The 18174-nt window shown below is 39.6% G+C and overlaps 1 protein-coding gene across 5 annotated transcripts in view; it reads right to left on the reverse strand.

The window, feature by feature from the left end:
- Positions 1 to 18174, reverse strand: part of LOC139635106 (voltage-dependent calcium channel subunit alpha-2/delta-4-like) — an 85350-nt gene that overhangs the window by 55801 nt on the left and 11375 nt on the right. For 3 of the 5 annotated variants that reach the window (XM_071502096.1, XM_071502092.1, XM_071502093.1), the window contains 25 exons: positions 17216 to 17332; positions 17075 to 17134; positions 16812 to 16974; positions 16576 to 16707; positions 16084 to 16144; positions 15172 to 15322; positions 14195 to 14269; positions 12886 to 12975; positions 12563 to 12676; positions 12315 to 12393; positions 11153 to 11286; positions 10738 to 10755; positions 10054 to 10131; positions 9732 to 9812; positions 9509 to 9583; positions 9306 to 9392; positions 9108 to 9179; positions 8758 to 8819; positions 8389 to 8456; positions 8249 to 8294; positions 8019 to 8116; positions 7443 to 7536; positions 7171 to 7263; positions 6268 to 6395; positions 4135 to 4203 (listed from right to left, as the gene is read on the reverse strand). In XM_071502096.1, coding sequence (XP_071358197.1) covers positions 4135 to 4203; positions 6268 to 6395; positions 7171 to 7263; positions 7443 to 7536; positions 8019 to 8116; positions 8249 to 8294; positions 8389 to 8456; positions 8758 to 8819; positions 9108 to 9179; positions 9306 to 9392; positions 9509 to 9583; positions 9732 to 9812; positions 10054 to 10131; positions 10738 to 10755; positions 11153 to 11286; positions 12315 to 12393; positions 12563 to 12676; positions 12886 to 12975; positions 14195 to 14269; positions 15172 to 15322; positions 16084 to 16144; positions 16576 to 16707; positions 16812 to 16974; positions 17075 to 17134; positions 17216 to 17332 — 2245 coding nt within the window. The remainder of the gene's footprint in view (positions 1 to 4134; positions 4204 to 6267; positions 6396 to 7170; positions 7264 to 7442; positions 7537 to 8018; positions 8117 to 8248; positions 8295 to 8388; positions 8457 to 8757; positions 8820 to 9107; positions 9180 to 9305; positions 9393 to 9508; positions 9584 to 9731; positions 9813 to 10053; positions 10132 to 10737; positions 10756 to 11152; positions 11287 to 12314; positions 12394 to 12562; positions 12677 to 12885; positions 12976 to 14194; positions 14270 to 15171; positions 15323 to 16083; positions 16145 to 16575; positions 16708 to 16811; positions 16975 to 17074; positions 17135 to 17215; positions 17333 to 18174) is intronic. The other 2 variants (XM_071502094.1, XM_071502095.1) reach the window with 2 other exon arrangements.

Raw genomic sequence — 18174 nt, forward strand, 5'->3', positions numbered from 1 at the left:
CTTGACAGACAACAACAAGAACAACTGCCTGTCCTTTCAAAATTATCACTCACACAAAATACTTAGCTTCAAGTGATTAGATTGATTTCCAGTGTAAAGAAATACATTTTTTGGGGTGAAAAAGAAAGTCAGAAAATATGAAATTATGCGATACTGACAGAAGCTTCGGTGGAATAAACACAGCATCAAATGAGAGCATACATCAGTCGCGATAACAGCTCCTCTGTACACTGTACCTTATCCCATTTTCTCTGTCCCTTGCCCTCCATCTCCTCTCACCTTTCTCTGTATCTCATCGTCTCTCTCCTTCCCTTCTCCTCTCACTTATCTTGTCTCCATTTATCTTTCTGTCGCCTCTTCTCCCATCATTTTTTTTAGACTTTTCACCTCCTTTTCTCTCATCTCTGCCCTCTTTATCCTTTGCTCTGTCTGGTCTATTGTGTGTCTCTTTCACTTTTCACCTCCCCTATCTTACTTCTTATTCTCCCTCTTTTTTTATCCTTAGTCCCTGTTTCCACTCCTCCTCCTCCTTGTCACATATCCTCTCTCTATCCTTTATTCTTCCCCTGACTCTCTCTCTGTCTTTTTTATTTACCTACTTACCGCTCTTTCTTCTTCTCGTTCTCCCAGTCTGCTTTTCTGTCAGTAGGAGCGTATTAGGTTTATTTACATACAGCCTGTCACTTCTGCCACAGAGATATACTAATCCATTGCTGAGCCTAAGATCAGCATAAACACAGTGTTTTTGTAGTCACTGTTGACTGATTTTAGATCAGCCTCTGAAATACCAAATCCCCAGCCTTCATCACAGGAGGAGAAATTAAATCTGCCACCAAATCAGCATAAAAGCAAAACACAACACACACTGAGACACAAGTGGAAAACTGACCAGTTTCTGTTCAGACAAACACTGACACCCAGTGGTCGGAAGTGGAATCACAACCTTTATAGCCACCTAAAACCATGGAAGTATCGAATATTTGCCTTCATCAGGGAACCATATTTCAGCTCACCTATGAAAGACATCTCAGCTGCTTAAACTAGCCACTTTTTTATACACTGTGTCATCATAAAGTGAATGTAAATGATTTATTCCACAGCATTATACAACAAATTTAACATACATTTTTCAGAAAGTCTGTCAATGAATCGCCCAAGTTCAGGTGACTGTCTGCAAATGTTTGTGTCGCTGAAGTTATTGTTCAGTATCTGAGCAAGACACTGAATAATAAACATATAAGCAAAGAAGTGATGCCATAGATGGGTACAGTACAGCTTTGGGGGTGTATGTTTGTGTGCGTGTGTGTGTGTGTGTGTGTGTGTGTCAAAGAAAGTCAGAAAGAGCAAGTCTATAAAACATTGATACAACCTTTCTCTCTGTGTTTTTGTTGCGGTGAAGCAGCTGGTAGAAAAGCTGTACCACTTGACATCCAGTGATGCAGAGGTCAATAAAGGCATTTGGTCTGACCTTTGACCTCTAACTGGTAATAGTCTACCATCAACACACACAACAGTCACTTGCTTTTACCAGAAAAGCCAAAACAACAAAAAACCAACTCACCCTAACCCTTTACATCCATATTATGATCACAAATCTTTCACCTTTGCATCTTCTTGAACATGTTTTTCTTCACTGTGTTCTCCTTCCGTCAAGTAAATGTTGTTTCTAGATGTAATGATTATTTCAGATTTGCCCAATAGTTTCTAGGACTATTGACAGCTGACAGTAGATACAGAAGGCCAAAGCAACGCTCTGGATCCAACATACTGTGACGTTAATGTTTCCAAACGAGCAGCGAGAGAAGGAATGAAGTGAAAGCAAGAAAAAAAGAGAAACAGTAAGAAGGAGAGGCAGTGAGATTAAGAGAGAGAGACGCATCTATTTTGAACTCTTTCTCACTTCTCCCTGCTCTCCCTGTTTTCCCCTTCCAATCATATCATGATTTTATAACATGTTTTATCACACCCTTGTTCTCACATATGGCATAGAAACATTTAATAACATCATATAATAAAAACTCTGGGCAATACATAATAACACCCAAGCTCCATCATATCATATATATTAAAGAGCTCATACTACCCTATTATACCAATTAAACACTTTGCTCTCAAAATGCAGGCTTACTTGAAGTTCCTTGAGTTTCTAAGAGTCGAATGGGAGGCGGAGCCTTCAGATATCAGGCTCCTCTCATGCATTTATGTCACACTACTGCATGTCTTTAACTTTGTCTCTCTCCTGTAGTTTGTGTTTTTCCTCTGTCTCTCTCTCTCTGTCCTTATTCTGCAGGTATCTCTGACTCTCAGCTGCCACTTCTATTTAACAATAATAATAATAATATTAATAATATTGTTATTGTTATTATTAATTGGGGCTGTTATCATTGCTGCTGTTACTGTTAATAACACTATTACACCTAGAGCTATCGCTACCCTCCTCCTCCTCCTCCTCTCTCCTCCATTTCTCTCCTCTCAGCCCAACCAGTCAGGCAGACGGCCGCCCACTCTGAGTCTGGTTCTTTTGGACGTTTCTTCCTGTTAAAAGGGAGTTTTTCATCTCCACTGTAGCCAAGTGCTTGCTCATGGTGGGAACTGTTGGGTTTCTCTCTATAATATTGTAAGACTTTGCATGTTATGATTTGGCAGCTTATAAATAAAACTGAATTGAACTGAAATGAATTTTCACACCTGAGACAATTCCTACAAAAGCTGTGAAATACAGATTAGCGTCTGTGTTTGAGTGCAGGTGTGTATGAATTGTTTTGTTTTTTTTGTTTGTCTTTCAGGGTAATAAGACACCAAATGCATACAGATACACACACACACACACACACACACACACACACAAAGACATGCTCTCAGGATGCAGCTCCAGGGAGTCTTGTCGCACTCAGATTAGTGTGACTGATGAGTGTGTCAGTCACAGATGGGCTTACCAGAACAAACACATACACAATAACCCACACATCAGGAGGCAGTGAAACAAAGCCGGAGACTATGAACTATGAGACAAAATGTTGCTGTGTAAAATACACACTCGAGCACAGACTCACTCACTCAATCACAGCTCTTAAGAGACTTTAAGAAAGGACACCACATCAAAATCATCAAAAGCCTGTATGAAATTAGAGATTAGGAGCTACTGACATAGCAAAGGTGAAGAACTCTCCTGGCGTCTCAGCTACGTGATCACAATTGACTGATACATCAGCAGGCTGATATTATTGGCTGGTATCAGGTTATCACAGATATATTATTGCTGGCATGTACTGTATGTTTCCAAATATGTAAAAACAAACGGCTGAGCAGAGAGCTGCAGTAGTTAATGCTTTGAGATTAGTTTTTGACCTTGGAAACAGCAATTGAGAAAACATACCACAAGGTCCATTTAGTCGTTGATCTGGAGCTTTTGATCATGTAACATGAAATTGCCCAGTTGTCATGCAATTGTGCAAATTTCCACTTTATCTGTGTACTTTATAGACGTCTCATCTATGCTGGCTTAAATGTTCAAGTTCAGTTCCATGACGAGCTTCTTCATGTGTATTTAATATAGTTTTGTTTTATGTGTCTTTACCGTTTTTTTAATTTCATATTATCTTATTTTTCCTAATATGTTACTAACACATTTGATGACAAAGTTTACCATTCGTAATTGTAAATATCTTCACTTATGCATTTGTGCATGCTTAAAAATGAATATCACATTCTGACTGTGATCAGGTTTTTTATCATTCAGCATCATCCTCAGTAAGTCGGCATTGGTGAGGTCAGGCTCTAATCACAGTGTCTGTATTAACCGTTGATCATGTTGTAGAACCTCACCAATTGATTTACTATGGATCTTCACATTTTGAGACAAATTTCACACAGCTCTCAAAATCTTCAAAAGACCTCGCTATCACCATCCAGAGCAACTACCAGCGACCGCAGCAGCAGAGTAAGCCTTTTTGTAACCTGCTAAAAAATCAGCAAGTGTTACTGACAACCCAGCACACCAAAACCAACCAGCAACCACCCTCCAGTCAGCAAGTTCAAATGTCAGAGAAGAAGAGGGGGAACAGTGGACTGAAGCATGTATGTAATAGACAGAGAGTGAGAGTGTGTATCTAAACCAAAAAATTGTCATCCTACCTCCAGCGATGGCAGTTTTCGTGCCCACCGTCAAGGTGACAGCAGTGGTAGAGATCAATATCCTCCCTGCTGGGAGAGCAACACACACAGTTAGTAAGAATTCACAAGAATATACAGTACTTCATCAACACGTGCATGTAGAAACATGGGCACATGCATGCACATCACAAACAGACAAATATTCCTTCCAAATATAGACACACGCATGCACGTACAGCTACAGAAGAAATAAAAAGGGTTCCCAGAAATATTTATTTTCTCACATACTGAATACTCACTGTGATAGTGATGGCTGAAGTGTTAGTACAGAAATGTCAAAATGTGTCTGATAATATGTGAGTGACAGACTTGGACAAATTAGGTAATATCTAATAAAGTCAAACCTTCCCTGTCTATGCACAGCCTTCATGCCAGCAGATGCCAACTGTCACCAAGCCACAGATTCCGGCCACATTAGCATTTTAAGTGTTATGTAACACAGATTATGAGAGCTAATCGACTAATACACTCATAACAGTGTATGTATTATGCGTTTCCGCGAGCCTTGTATATTTATTTCTGTTATTCGCTGCTCCAAGAAAAACACGTCTCTGCCTGCAACAGTCACGGAGCTTTGTAATCAGGAAGTTCTGTAACAGCATTTTTCTGTTTTCTATGAAAACAGATTCTGACTTTCCAAGAATAATTAATGAAATCAACATAATGCAAATAAGCCAAAACCTTATTGACTCCCTAAGAGAGGAGAGGAGGTTCCCATACTCTAATTGCATGCTCGTGCAGTCAGAGACAGAGAGAGAGAGGGAAGGAGGAGGATTGAGACTGAGAAGAAAAGGAAGAGAAACAGAGTAGAGAGAAAGACAAAGAAAACAGACTGTAAAAGAGAAGGTGAAGAAATGGAAGACAGTGACCACGGCACTCCTCATGCTTTGAAAGACCACAAATGAGGATAAATGAAAAGAGGAGGCATGCCAAGTATCAGTAACAGTTTTCCTCTACCCTCCTCCTCCACCTCCTCCTTTGCCTTCCTCCGTTTTCTCCCTCCCTCTTCCGTTTGGTACTCCACCTCTTCTGCACTCAAGGTGGTGCTATAGTCAGCCTCATAGTCCCTGAACACATCTGAACATAACACACTGTATTTACCATCACCCTAATAATCACAGAGGACTAGTTTGTGTTTAAATGTCAACCATTAAAATGATGGTGGTATGATAATATGTCTAATTGTATCCATGTAAACACATCATGAAACATTTATCACCATCTTGAAATAGGATCCGTCCCATCCTGCATGTACTGTCGAGATTTAAAAGCATCCATATATTCAGTAAATACAGTATATTAGCTACTGTGTTTGAGGTTTAGATGAAATAATAACTGGCCTAAAATTCATCTGTACATGTGAAACATAACAAACTACATTTAATTTGAACCTTTATGTAGGTGGGGACGTGGATATTAACACACACCCTGTCCTCATGAGGAACAACAGTATTATCAGCCTTTTACCCAATGAATATACTCTACCTCAACATATTTAGATACAAGTCTGCATTGTGTTGTGAAAATTAAAGTCAATTCTTCTTGTCTCTTCTTGCTGCCTAAAGCACTTTGCAGCAAACATGTTTTTTAAAATACACCTCAGTGTAGTAGAGATGAAGAAAAAAAAAACAGCTCAAAATCACATCTATCTTGGTGACTTCCTTTCTCAACTAGATTTAAAAATGGCGTTAAGTGTTAGTATGACGTGATGATTCACATGATGACAGTTGCTGTTAAAGTCGTCAGTCTGGAGCTGCTGATTTTATTCTTCCGCAAGATTCACAGAATATGAACCAAAATAGAAAATCCCTCATCAAGTAACACTTTCTGGGCATTTTACTTCATTTAAAAAAAAAACATACTTCAGACTCTCCAATCCTGTGTAAAAAAAAACATGTTGATACAAACTACATAAATACACAATGAAGTAAAACAGAGAGGAGCAGTTGTAGCCTGCTGGCTGCAGAGAAATGAGCCTGTCACTGAGAGACTGTTGGTTCAAACTGCTGCAAATTGGAAAAAAAAAGCACAAAAATTGTTTTGTGTGTCTGTGTGTGATGTTTGCTCAGTGAAGTAATCTCCTCTGGTGTATACCTCTAGTGTCCTGTCTGGGCATGTAGTATAGAAACTGTCCAACTGGGTACTCAGCTGCTCTACGGTACCACTCTGGGAAATGGTCCAATGTGAACATATTCTCCCTGTCTGTGGAGGTCAGGAAAGACCTGGGGAGAGACAAAAATAGTTTAAGCTTAAAGATAAAACTACTATCTACTGCCTGAAATGATAAGAAAAGCTAAGAAGAAGGAAGAAAAGGAGGATAGCATGAAGAGAAGGTTGTAATTGAGTAAAGAAAACAGTGTGAGTAAAATATACTATGTCAAAAAAAATGAGGAAAGGATGTGACAGAAACAAAACAGCAGAAAAGCAGTGAGATGATAATGTAAGTGAGAGGAGTATAATAAGACATGAACAGTGAAGAAATCAGAATGTTAAATTCAAAAGACAACACTAAATAATTTGTTCCTTTACCTCCACTAATGCTTTTACATCACAAAGAAGCTGAAATACAACAACTTTTAACTGACCAATGTACTGTTTGGTTATTAAAGGTTATTTATACATTACATCCAGCATAAAGTACACAATCTACCAAACAGGATGAAAACAAAGAAATGTTTTCTGTCTAAAATAAAGGAAGCATTGTTAAAGTGTTGGCAGTTATAACATCTCAACAGCTGGATGTGTGCATTAAGACACAATCCATATATACCACTCATTAACATGATCTATTTTTCTATGTAATAAATAACTAGTCTGACTTGGAGTCTCATTACCAGCTTTCTTCTCCATGACCACCAGGGGGCAAACTCACACTTTACTGTAATTCAAATCTTTATCGCTGTCTCACTCACAGTTTAATGGTGTATATAATAGTGTGTCTAATTTGTTGAGATGAACAAATGCTGAACAAAAATGTGTTGTGTTTCTCTAACTCACTTGCCAACTCTTTTCTCCATACCAGTGTACCACTGGAATCTCATCAGGCCCGAACGGGTCCCCAAGAACGCTGTTTCTATCCCTTCGTCCACACTGAGAGAGAGAGAGAGAGAGAGAGAGAGAGACAGAGAGATAGAGAGAGAGAAAGAGCAGAGGTGGAGCAGATACAGGAGAACAGGTAAATATTAGTAAAAATAAAATTAGCAATTATATAAACATCTACGTCTTAAAATAACATTTAAGTAGGTGAACGTGTGTTAATATCAATATACCCAGATGTGTTGAGCATAATGGTGGTCCAGTAAGCTTCCATAGGGGCCGTGACCACAGCATCAAACAGAGCTTGTTGCATCAACTGTTCATCACCTGCAGAAAGAAACCAGAGGGGAGAAACCATAAATCCAATAATAATGTGAATAAATGACAGAGGAACAGGAAAAGAGAAGACAATAAATGTTAATCATTAAATGCAATAAAACATAACAAGACTGAATGTGAATCCGAATGCCGTTTGTACCTGAATCTGCAGTTTATGTAAATAAAAATATCTTATTTTAATTTGAACATACCTTACTCCTCAAAAATATTCTGGTTAATATTTTGGCTGAGTTTGGCCACCACTCTTCATTTTACTGAGCTTCAAAAATAAGCTCATCTCTCGAAAGATCAGCAACAAGGTTGGTGTGTTTAACATTACTGCATGCTGTGTGAGCGTGTTATTTTATTCTCTGATTCCTGGTGCGCATGTAAACACACAGTATCCATTTGATGATGAATAGCAGTGTTTAAGTGTATTTTCTTTTTCCTAAATCAAAAGATGACATGCTGAACTTGAAGTGTGCACTTACACTCTAGATCTGGCTCTTTGCCAGTGAGGTATCCCACTACAGCTTGCAGCTGGGTCAGCTTGCGATGGGCTGGGTCAATGTCTGTCTCACAGTATGTCCTACAAACACACACACACACACACACACACACAGAAACATAAGCACGTGAACAAAAATGTACCATAAACATGGAAGAATTACTACCAATAGTGTTAAACCCGTGATACCTATGTTTCACGAGCTCTACTCACCACTCATTGGCTATGGTCAGATCTGGAGCCAGTAAGTCGTGAAGTCCTGTGGAAAAAACACAAACAAAAGACATGAGCACGGACGAGTAAGAAGGGCAGACACAAATACAGATAAACTGAGAGAGAGGAGAAAGACTTACCTTCCTCAACAGACACATTTCCTTGGAAGATATACTGCCCATATCCTCTAGTTAAAACTATACCCAGACTACCAAACACAGAAAAGAGAGCATTATTCTAAAGTTTTAAAATGGCAATAAACATTATCCTGTCAAAAACCTTACTGTTATTGGCAGAATGAATCATACTCATAATAACCACCCTTGGGCTCATACATATTTCCAACAATAAGCATTTGTTGTTACTCCGAGCAACAGTGTATTAGGCGGGTTGCAATGTTTTCGCTATTAATTATTTTATACAAATATTGGTGGTTGTTGGATATGGTGAATATAACATCTTAAAACCTGACATAGTAATCCTGTGAAGTTTCAAGTGGTCAGACAAACCTAAATGGTGTCTCGTTGAGGATGGTGTAGAAGTAATCATTCTTCAAGAACATCACTCTCCTCTGTGGGAGACAAAGAGAGACACAGATTCTGTAATATATCATATAATATACAATAATATAATTGATCGTGAAAGCAGAGAGAACGATAGACACCTTCTATGGAAAACGTAAAAAAAACATTTTAATTTAAAAAAACCAAAATAAGAAAACAAAATTTGGATGATACAAAAAAGAAATAAAACCCCAGAGGAAGGAGAAGAAAATCAAATCTCTGATCTTAACACTTAAGATAGTTCCTCTTGCTGTACTGACACAAACAGACACACTCACAAACCCAAAAGTACTCACTCCTTTATCCACTGAAGTTCTCACGTCTAAAGATAACTTTCCAGTTTCTCCTTTGACCATGGCTGTCCTGAGCTGTGACACAGACAGCACATACTCAGCACATTAAGAGTTTCATTATATCACACAACTCACACTGACGTACAGTACAAAGAAAACAGAGAGTTGACAGAAATGTCTGTGTGAGTGTGAGTTCCTCACTTTCTCCTCAGTGTCCTCCCATTCCACTTCTGACAGATCAACACTGTTATAGTTGGGTTTTGGCTTCAGCTTCTTCCCTTCCTTATACTGTCACACACACACACACACACACACACACACACACAAATAAATGCACAGACATACAAAATAAGTCTTTAGTAACCAATACTATCTATACCATAATGTACAATACACATTTGTACCAGAGGTCGCAGGTCAGGATGAGAGAGGATGTAGCCATTGTTAGTGATGAGGTAGGCGTAACCATGGACACCCAACTGAAAAGACAGAGAGATAAGACACAATCACACACATTGTGGATCCAACATCTATGACTGTTATGGAGGAGAATCAGTACAGTATTTTACACTACAGTATGTTTGTTTGTGCCATGACACAGTGAACTGCATGTTGTGGATGGTTTACCTTGTATCTCGGAGCTAATCTCATCAGTTCTCTGAGGGCCACATCAGTCCCCACGACTCCCAGCAGAATCCCATGAGACAACTAAGGGAAACAGCAGGTGCACAAAGTGACAAACAGAGGTACAAGCAAAATAAAGAGGAAACTGATACTAAGATGTGATTAATTTAGTATGGTTTATGTAATTTAGTCAAAACAGAATTCTGTACACTCTGATTCTCTTAGAGTCTTACTCTTTTCTCACTTACTCATAGTAGAAATACACTTATTTCCAGTGATGTCTGTTGAGGGTAATAGTATTAATGGTGATAAAATGAATACTTACAGTTTCTTTCTTCTTGCTGAACACAGGCATGGCTACAGAGGTCATCAGGAGCAGGCTTTGGGCCTGAGTGTTGAACAGCTGTGATCCACACACACACAAAGATTCACACAAAGGCTTTCATTGCACCCTACTCTGCTAAAAAGCTAAATTAGTTAGCTTATGAGAAAATAATGCCAGCATATGATTCATGTTTACTAATGGTGGAAAAATGAAGCGAAATGGAGATGAATGGACTGGAAGGTGATGTTTCATTTTGGTAAATTTATGCAAGCGACTAGTGTTAATGTTACATCAAGCTAGCATCTAACGAAGGAAAGAAAGGGAAAGCTAAGATATGTTTGTTCAAATAACTTTGAAGAATATATTCATCTAAAATGAGTTAAATGAAAAGTAAAGTAGGGAAGACACGTTTCAATTTTTCGAAATAAAAGTGAAAGCTAAGTAGTAATGTCAAAGTAGCACAAACCTTCAGGTTTCAGGTGAATAACTAAGCTAGGTGAGCTAACTAGAGCATGAGCTAAGCTAACTTTAGCATTTGAAGCTAAAAGCAGAAAGTTAGATTAACTATAAACTACTTGAAACCACTAGAAACTATTAACTGTTGACTGTAAACACAAGGCTAAGCAAGTCATAACAGATACTATGTACTGCAAAGATAAATTATGAAGCTCTACATATGATTACCTTCTCTGTGTTTGGCAACTGAAGGTGGAGATGGAAGGGAGGAAAGACAACAAATAGCATGAAATGGCAGTGAAAAGCAATGCCTTGTGTGGTGCAGATGAAGGCAGAGTGAAATAAAGGAGGGAGACAGGGCAAGCAGAGGGGGGCTAGCAACTACAAACACAGTAGATCCACCAAAAAAGGAAAAATAGTTTGTAGATTTGTGAGGTTACCTGAGCAAAACTACCTTGGACTATTTACTAAAGTCATGTAATTCCTCCTTTCATAAAGTAACACTGAATACTTAATGAAATACTTAATGGAAAATACTTTCTCTGTCTTAAGTTTAGGGTTAGGGTTGGTTAGATAGATAGATAGATAGATAGATAGATAGATAGATAGATAGATAGATAGATCATGAGAGAAGCAGACTGACCACACTGTCCATATAGGCCTCAGTCCATATGATGTCATGGTCATGGTTGATGACCATAGGCCGACTGAGAACATGTAGGTACTCCATAACATTTTCCTGGACGTCAGCCAGCGTGGAGATGTGTGTGTAGTAACCTGTGGGACACACAAATACATGTATACACATACCGTCTATCAAAATTACTCAAATGTAAAATCTAGGACTTATAAATTTTAGCAAAGAAAGTGTTCACCACATTTTTATCTTTCCAGCTCCAGCATTTGGGTATTATTTTAAGAACAATAAATTCATTTATCAGACATCAGAAAATCCTGTGGTCCCTAAGGCACTAAGCTGTTTTTTTAATCTCGATCGATGCAAATGTGCTTTTGACATTCTTTAAAGCTTGGCTTAGTCTAAGATTTATGGCATTTCTACAAGTGGAAGACAATGACGTCAATGGGATACCTGCAGTGAAGCTGCTCAGTGACAACAGGCTACTGAGCCACTGCCAGATATGAATATGTGAATGTGTGAAACCCTTTTTTCCCTTGTAATGCTGCTTCAGGAGCGCTGCTGTCATTATCATTGAATAGTCCTCCTTATATAACTCAAACCAAAACTGCATTTAGACGGTTTTTGCAGGAGTGTGCGTGTTTGTCAGTTTTATGACTGATATTTTGTTGCTGGCAGAAGCAAATCCCAGTGTATGCAACAGAAGGGAGTGCACCTGTTACCCATTACACACACACACGCACAGACACACACACGCAGACACACACACAGATATGATATTTTTTGGCGAGGAATGTGTTTACAGTGTATCTGTGCTGATAATCAGGTATTTAGTCAGGGGTTTTTGATGTGCCCAGCGCAGGATAAAGTGATTATTTGCAGGCCAGAACTGCTGCATGGCCCCACATAAATCACAAGAGGGCAGCACCTTATACCCTCTTCCATACAGCACCACCTGGGACCACCACAGAGGGCCAGCAGACTTATATTGCTGCTTTATTTGTAGCAAGTGAGTGACTTGCAGAAGTTTTCACATTTATTTCTCTGTTTCCTGTTGCTGAAATGACTCAACACTCCTATCTGGATTATACAGGTTTCGTCTGTAGTAGAATAAGCATGTGATTCTTCACAAACAAAGCAACCAAAAGAAAAATCACTTAGTTTCTACCCTTGTTGTTGCAGGCAATCCATTTGACATTGTCAACAAATGTCATTTCTCGTCCAATTAGATAAGTGAACACTCGAACCTGGAAAGACAATAAAGTAGAGTATAGTAAGATATGATAAATCCTACCCGTTTGATTCTCCAAACAGCTTAGCATAATGTATGTGGATGCTCTCATCACATTTCACAAGTGCTTGTTTTTATTCATGCTCGTGTGTGAGTGTGAGTGTGAGTATGTGTGTGTGTCATACCCGTCGTTCTGGCCAGTTGAACTCTTCAAAAACATTCTGGAAGTCCTCCATGGCCCCGTCTGTTATTAGCATGATGGCCTGGTTACACAGGCTGCCCTGGCCCCGTGCTGTAGCCTTAGCACGCACACACACACACACACACACACACACACACACACACACACACACACACACACTTATTCAGTCTTATAAAAGTTGTACTAAAGAAACATGCTGACTCAGACCTGTGAACTGTGGAATTCATTTTACCATTTCAGGGCCAGTCATCCTGCTTACTGTTAAAACCTTGTACTTTCTGTGTGTTGTGGCAAACAGGGACAAACCTCGTTGAGGATCTTGAACGATTCCTTCATTGCTTTTTTCACCTTGCCCTCTCCTTTGACATGAAGACCTTCGACCAAAAGCTTGAAGTGCTGGAGGAGAGACATACAAAAAAATTTAAAAGAAAATGGACATCGTCACTAAGTGCTTGATGGTACACTTTTGGCAAACGCAGAAAAACAGGGAGGCAGAGATCATGAGGGAGTGAGAGAAGAGTGTAGAAGAAGGATTATCTCTGGCTCTCTGGTACACTGACCAATTACAGCAAAGTCACTACAACACCAGGATGTAATCAGGATTAATCAACATGCGCACATACTGACACACAGACACATATAAATGGCTACACCGTTGTGGGTTCCACCACTAAACCAGAGCTAGACCTGGCAATTTTGAACAGAATTTGATACAAATACAAGCTAGCTGTAAACTATCGCTGTGATTATTGCTGTGTACTGTAAATTTCTAAAAACAGTTTTACGCACCCTTTATCTCAGTAACCTGCCCAGTATTAACAAAACTAATAATAAATCTCTTTTAGCGTTTGGGGAAACTCCTTCTGACTTACAGTGGGAGTAAACAAGGTAAATAGTTGTTAGGGGATGTAGGTTTTCTTATATAACAGCCACAAAACTTAAGACTGCCTTCCTGTAAATGCGTGCGTATGTGTGTGTTACTTGAGTTTACACGTAAGTATGTCAGCCAACATCTGTAAGCCCATTCTGTTACAGTCTGCCTCTCTAGGCATTCAACCAATCAAATCCTTTGCTGACAGGTCATGTGACCTACTTAAAATTGTCAGCAGCCAGCAACCTTACCTGATCTGCCATGATGTGAAGGGGAGTGAAAGTAGGGCATACATCCACCACATAACGCACGCACACACTCATGCACACACACAGACAGGGCTGAGCAGACTGAGCAGGTGTTGGGACACAGATGAGGAGGGGATAAAAGAAATAAAAGCAGCAATGAAACAGTAATGCAGTTGTATGTAAAAATGCGAAAAAGGAAGAGAAGAAAAGAGATGATGAGAAGAGAAAAAGAAGATAAAGAGCACACAAACACAACAAACAGGAAGTGGCTCTCAGAGCTCCAGCACGGATTCCTGTCACAAATAGTTTCTAACCGGATTGCACACGTTCGCTGTGATGTTTCACCTGTGATCTGATGACAGCATAATCTTTGTCTTCAGAGGATTAGCGAGATAACAGCTGACGATTAATGGGTTAACAGAGGTTAAGTGAATTAATTAGCTGTGAGCCCGTGTGTGTGTGAGTGTGTGCGTGTGTGTGTGTGGACGTGCATTACCTCTCTGTTATCCAGATCGGCTTGTACCAGGGTGCCCTTGAAGCAGGGCTCCACATAGCGAACATAGTCACTGTACTGGAGAGAGAAACCAAATATACAGTAAAACACAAAACAATCAATGATCAGTCAACATGATTAACTTTTATAACAGGTGACGATGAAGAGGTTAGTGTTACTACCTACATCCCTTAATTATAGTCTGGAACATCTGGTTCTGTAACACAGAGCCTAAGTAATATGTGCATGCTGTTGTATTAATATGAAGTTCGCTGTAGGTGTTTTTATTGTTAAATTTGCCACTTATTACTTTACTTATATTGCTGGCAATTGCCAATTGTATGCGCATATGTGCGTTTTTTGCTATTTTGTTTTTATATTTCATTTATTTAACCAGGTAATCCATTGATATTTAATTAAAAGTTCAGGTTAATAGCCAAATTACAATATTTTATTCCTTACAAGAAAGTGGGATTTAAACGCTTTGTCTGGCCGAGGACGTCTCGTTTTAAAATAAAACTCACGCGCTGATTTTCATTTTGCTGCATGGTCACTCCATCATAAGGAGTGTAGCTTTAAATTCTGTGTAAAAACAGCTTAAGGGCAGCGGATTTGCAGGAGGCGTATGATTACACACACAGTAATACCAGGATAAACCATGCTTATTACACCGATTTGCAGTTGTAGAGCTAAACATGGCCAAAATCCTGAAAAACCGAAAAAACAAAATGAATTGTCAGGCTTTGATGTTACTCCTGAAAATAAGGGCTTGGTGTGAATTGAATGCTGACTGTGTGTATTTGTGCCTATTCGCACATGTGTGTCCTTTCTTCACGTGTTTACCACAGTCTCTTTACTCTACCTGCATGTTAGCATCACCATACATTTGGGTGTTAATCTTTATTTCACACTCATCAGGACTTAAACACGCTCTTGTGAGCCTTGAGCTTGTGTGTGTGTGTGTGTGTGTGTGTACTTACAGCTATGATGTTAACAAAGTCATTTTCTCCGAGTGTGTCAAGGATTGTATTGATGGTGTGTTTAGCTATGGTCAGTCTGAGCCCCTTCATGCTGCCACTGACATCCACCACTATGACCACATCTTTAGGAGATGTGGCTGCTTGGATATACCTAGAGAGAGAGAGAGAGAGAGAGAGAGAAGATGTAGGGAACAGTACAGACCATTTTTAACATAATTGAACTTGATTTACACTTTGCCATTAACAGAGGCTGTAGGTTATTTACCAGTCATCAGACAGAGCAGAAAGAGTTCAGGACTTATCCTTTTATTTGTTCCTCTATTCTTTTGTCCTTGCTTCTCTTCATCTCTTTATTATCATCCCTAGATTTTCCAAGCTCATTAAGATCAATGAGATTTCCTCAACAGCCTCTGTGACCTGCAAACTTTGCAGCTCTGCGCAGTATGTTCTGTCTGAGAACCTGAGAGAGTTCCTGGAACTTGATTTACTATGACTGAACAGTAATCCAGCTCTTATTTTGCACGACAGACAAGCTGCTTCAGGGTCCTGGTGTTGTGGCCGCTGACTACTGCCACACTTTCATGATTCACTGGGACACTTGAATAGACCAGACCTTCCATTACAAGTCAAAATGTCTGCTGTGAGGAAAGGCCTAATGTCACGATTGGTCAAGGGTGACTGATCGAATGCTTTGCTTCAAACCACATCACCTTACAATTCCTGTTCAAAGTTGAATCTGGGGGCAAAAAAAGTGCTAATTTGACTCATTTAGTGCAGAAACTGCAGGTGATGATTAGCCAAAGACAGTCAATGCTCGTCAAATGGGAAGGACTATCTTGTACACTATCTTGTTCAAACAGTAAAGCATCAATAAGGAAGCAGGCCTAAGGCATGACATGAATATGGACTTACCAATTTCTGTTTCTGCAGTCAAAGGTGACCACACCATTTTCATCTGGAATCCACTGGATCCCTGGAGAGCAAGAGAGAAAGACTGATCAAAAGCTGACGGTTAGATGACAACCCACTGCTCAGCTAGCTGGTTGGACGGATGACTGGACGGACGAATGGATGCAAGGATGGATGGTGACAGACTGTCAAATGAGGGCGTGATGGATGAGGTAGCGGATGAGTAAAACAAGCTGTGTCACAAATCCTCTGCTAATTACACCTCTCTCACACACACACACACACACACACACACAGAAGAGAACTCATCAGCAGCCATATTGTAGCTGAGACTGAGTCATTACGTTTGACCGACAGTTTCCTGCATCGTCAGTTGCTGTGTAAGTGCACTGTTCGACTTGTGTAGCTGGGTGTTTCTGCACAGCGTCTGCAAACGTCTGAACTTTTGGGAAGTGTGCATGACATGTCCTAAAGGACACTCAGATATGTATGTACCTGGGTACAGCCTGAAGAAGCCTGTAGAACTGCCAAAGTACTGCCACGTGAGAGTTGGATCTTTCTGGAAGTTATCTATGAACACGTCATTCAGAGCCTCAGACATGTACGCTCCGTTGAGAATGTCTGGATCTACAAAAAGTCAGAGTAAGATTAAAATATAGTAGATATTCAGATGGCAATCGGATGAATTACACAGTATGTGCAAAAAAATGCAGGCCGTGTGTGTGTCTTACCTCTGTTGTAGACATTAGTGGGGACTTGTATGTTACTCAGTTGTGTGTTCACTGGTAATTTATTGAAGTGTTCGTTTTCCTCCAGAGGGAATTCTCCTCCCAGCTGCACCGGGTTCCCGTCCTCATCCACCGAGTTGACCAGCAGGGAGTTATAGTAGTCGAACTAGATAGAAATAATATAATACAATTAATTTAAATAAGCTCAAAAGTTACAAACGGTGCACAGAAGTGAACATTATACTTACAAGCATAGTGTTACTCACCTCCATTGTTTCATTGTACTCGTGGTAATAATCAGCATCCTCTGCTGCTTCTGCTAACCTCTGTGATAAAATACAACTGGTTAGGGACAGAGTCTGCCCATATAATGGCCCATGTAGGAGGGGTATAGAATGTATTATTACCTTCACAGACTTCATCTTCCTCCCAAGCATCTCCTCCATCTCCTCTGCAAACTTTTTCACCAGCTCCTCTCCATCCACCTCCTCCATCTTCACCACGCCCTCAACGTCCTTGTATTTCTTCAAAACAGACAAACATCACCATGCAAGAGAGATACAGAGTCAGACAGGCAGCACCACCAGGCACCACACACACACACACACACACACACACACACACACACACACACACAAACACGCACACACAGAGTACAATAGGCAGTACAGATGTGGGGGTCAAGCCCTGGCTTCATCCCCTACCCAGACCCCCCTCTCTAATCTGCAATATGACAGAGTAAGGCCACAAGGAAACCAGCTACTGCGCACTGCCTCTCCTGATTGACATCTGTGCATGCTTTCATGACTGTACAGCGTTTAAAGATGGTTTATGGAAATCTATGGGTTTGTAAATCACTCATATTGTTCATAAGGAGCAGAATCCTCATATCAACATGTTTTTGTTTCTACACCAATTACAGCCCCTTCCAAAATGATGAATCCACAATTAAATAAATGAACAAAACTAAAACTAAAAAGTCTAATTTTCACAATAATGAAAATACATTGTAGATTAATGCAATAATACAAAATGTAAACAATGACCTATAACTCTTTTAATGACTTGTGTAAGATCATTCTTATTTCTTATTCTCATGTCTTTTGTTACTCCATTCAAATTACAATTACTTCACTATATTACTCCATGACAGTTATGATGGTATAACTGTCTGGAAGTTTCAGAAAAATGTATTTGGTCAGTTCAAAATCACCAAAGACCCTGGAAAGAGATTGGCTAGAATGACATCTTTGATATTTAATGTTTGTTTAAACTGAACTGACCAGGTCTCAAGGAAATAAAAATCCATTCAGTTTTCAAAATAAGGTGTTGGGGACATGCAAATCTAATCTAAGTGCCTTTGACT

Source organism: Trachinotus anak, unplaced genomic scaffold, assembly GCF_046630095.1.
Source record: "Trachinotus anak isolate AG129_WGS33_773 ecotype Australia unplaced genomic scaffold, CSIRO_AGI_Tana_v1 ptg000018l, whole genome shotgun sequence".
NCBI classification, from domain to species: Eukaryota; Metazoa; Chordata; class Actinopteri; order Carangiformes; family Carangidae; genus Trachinotus; species Trachinotus anak.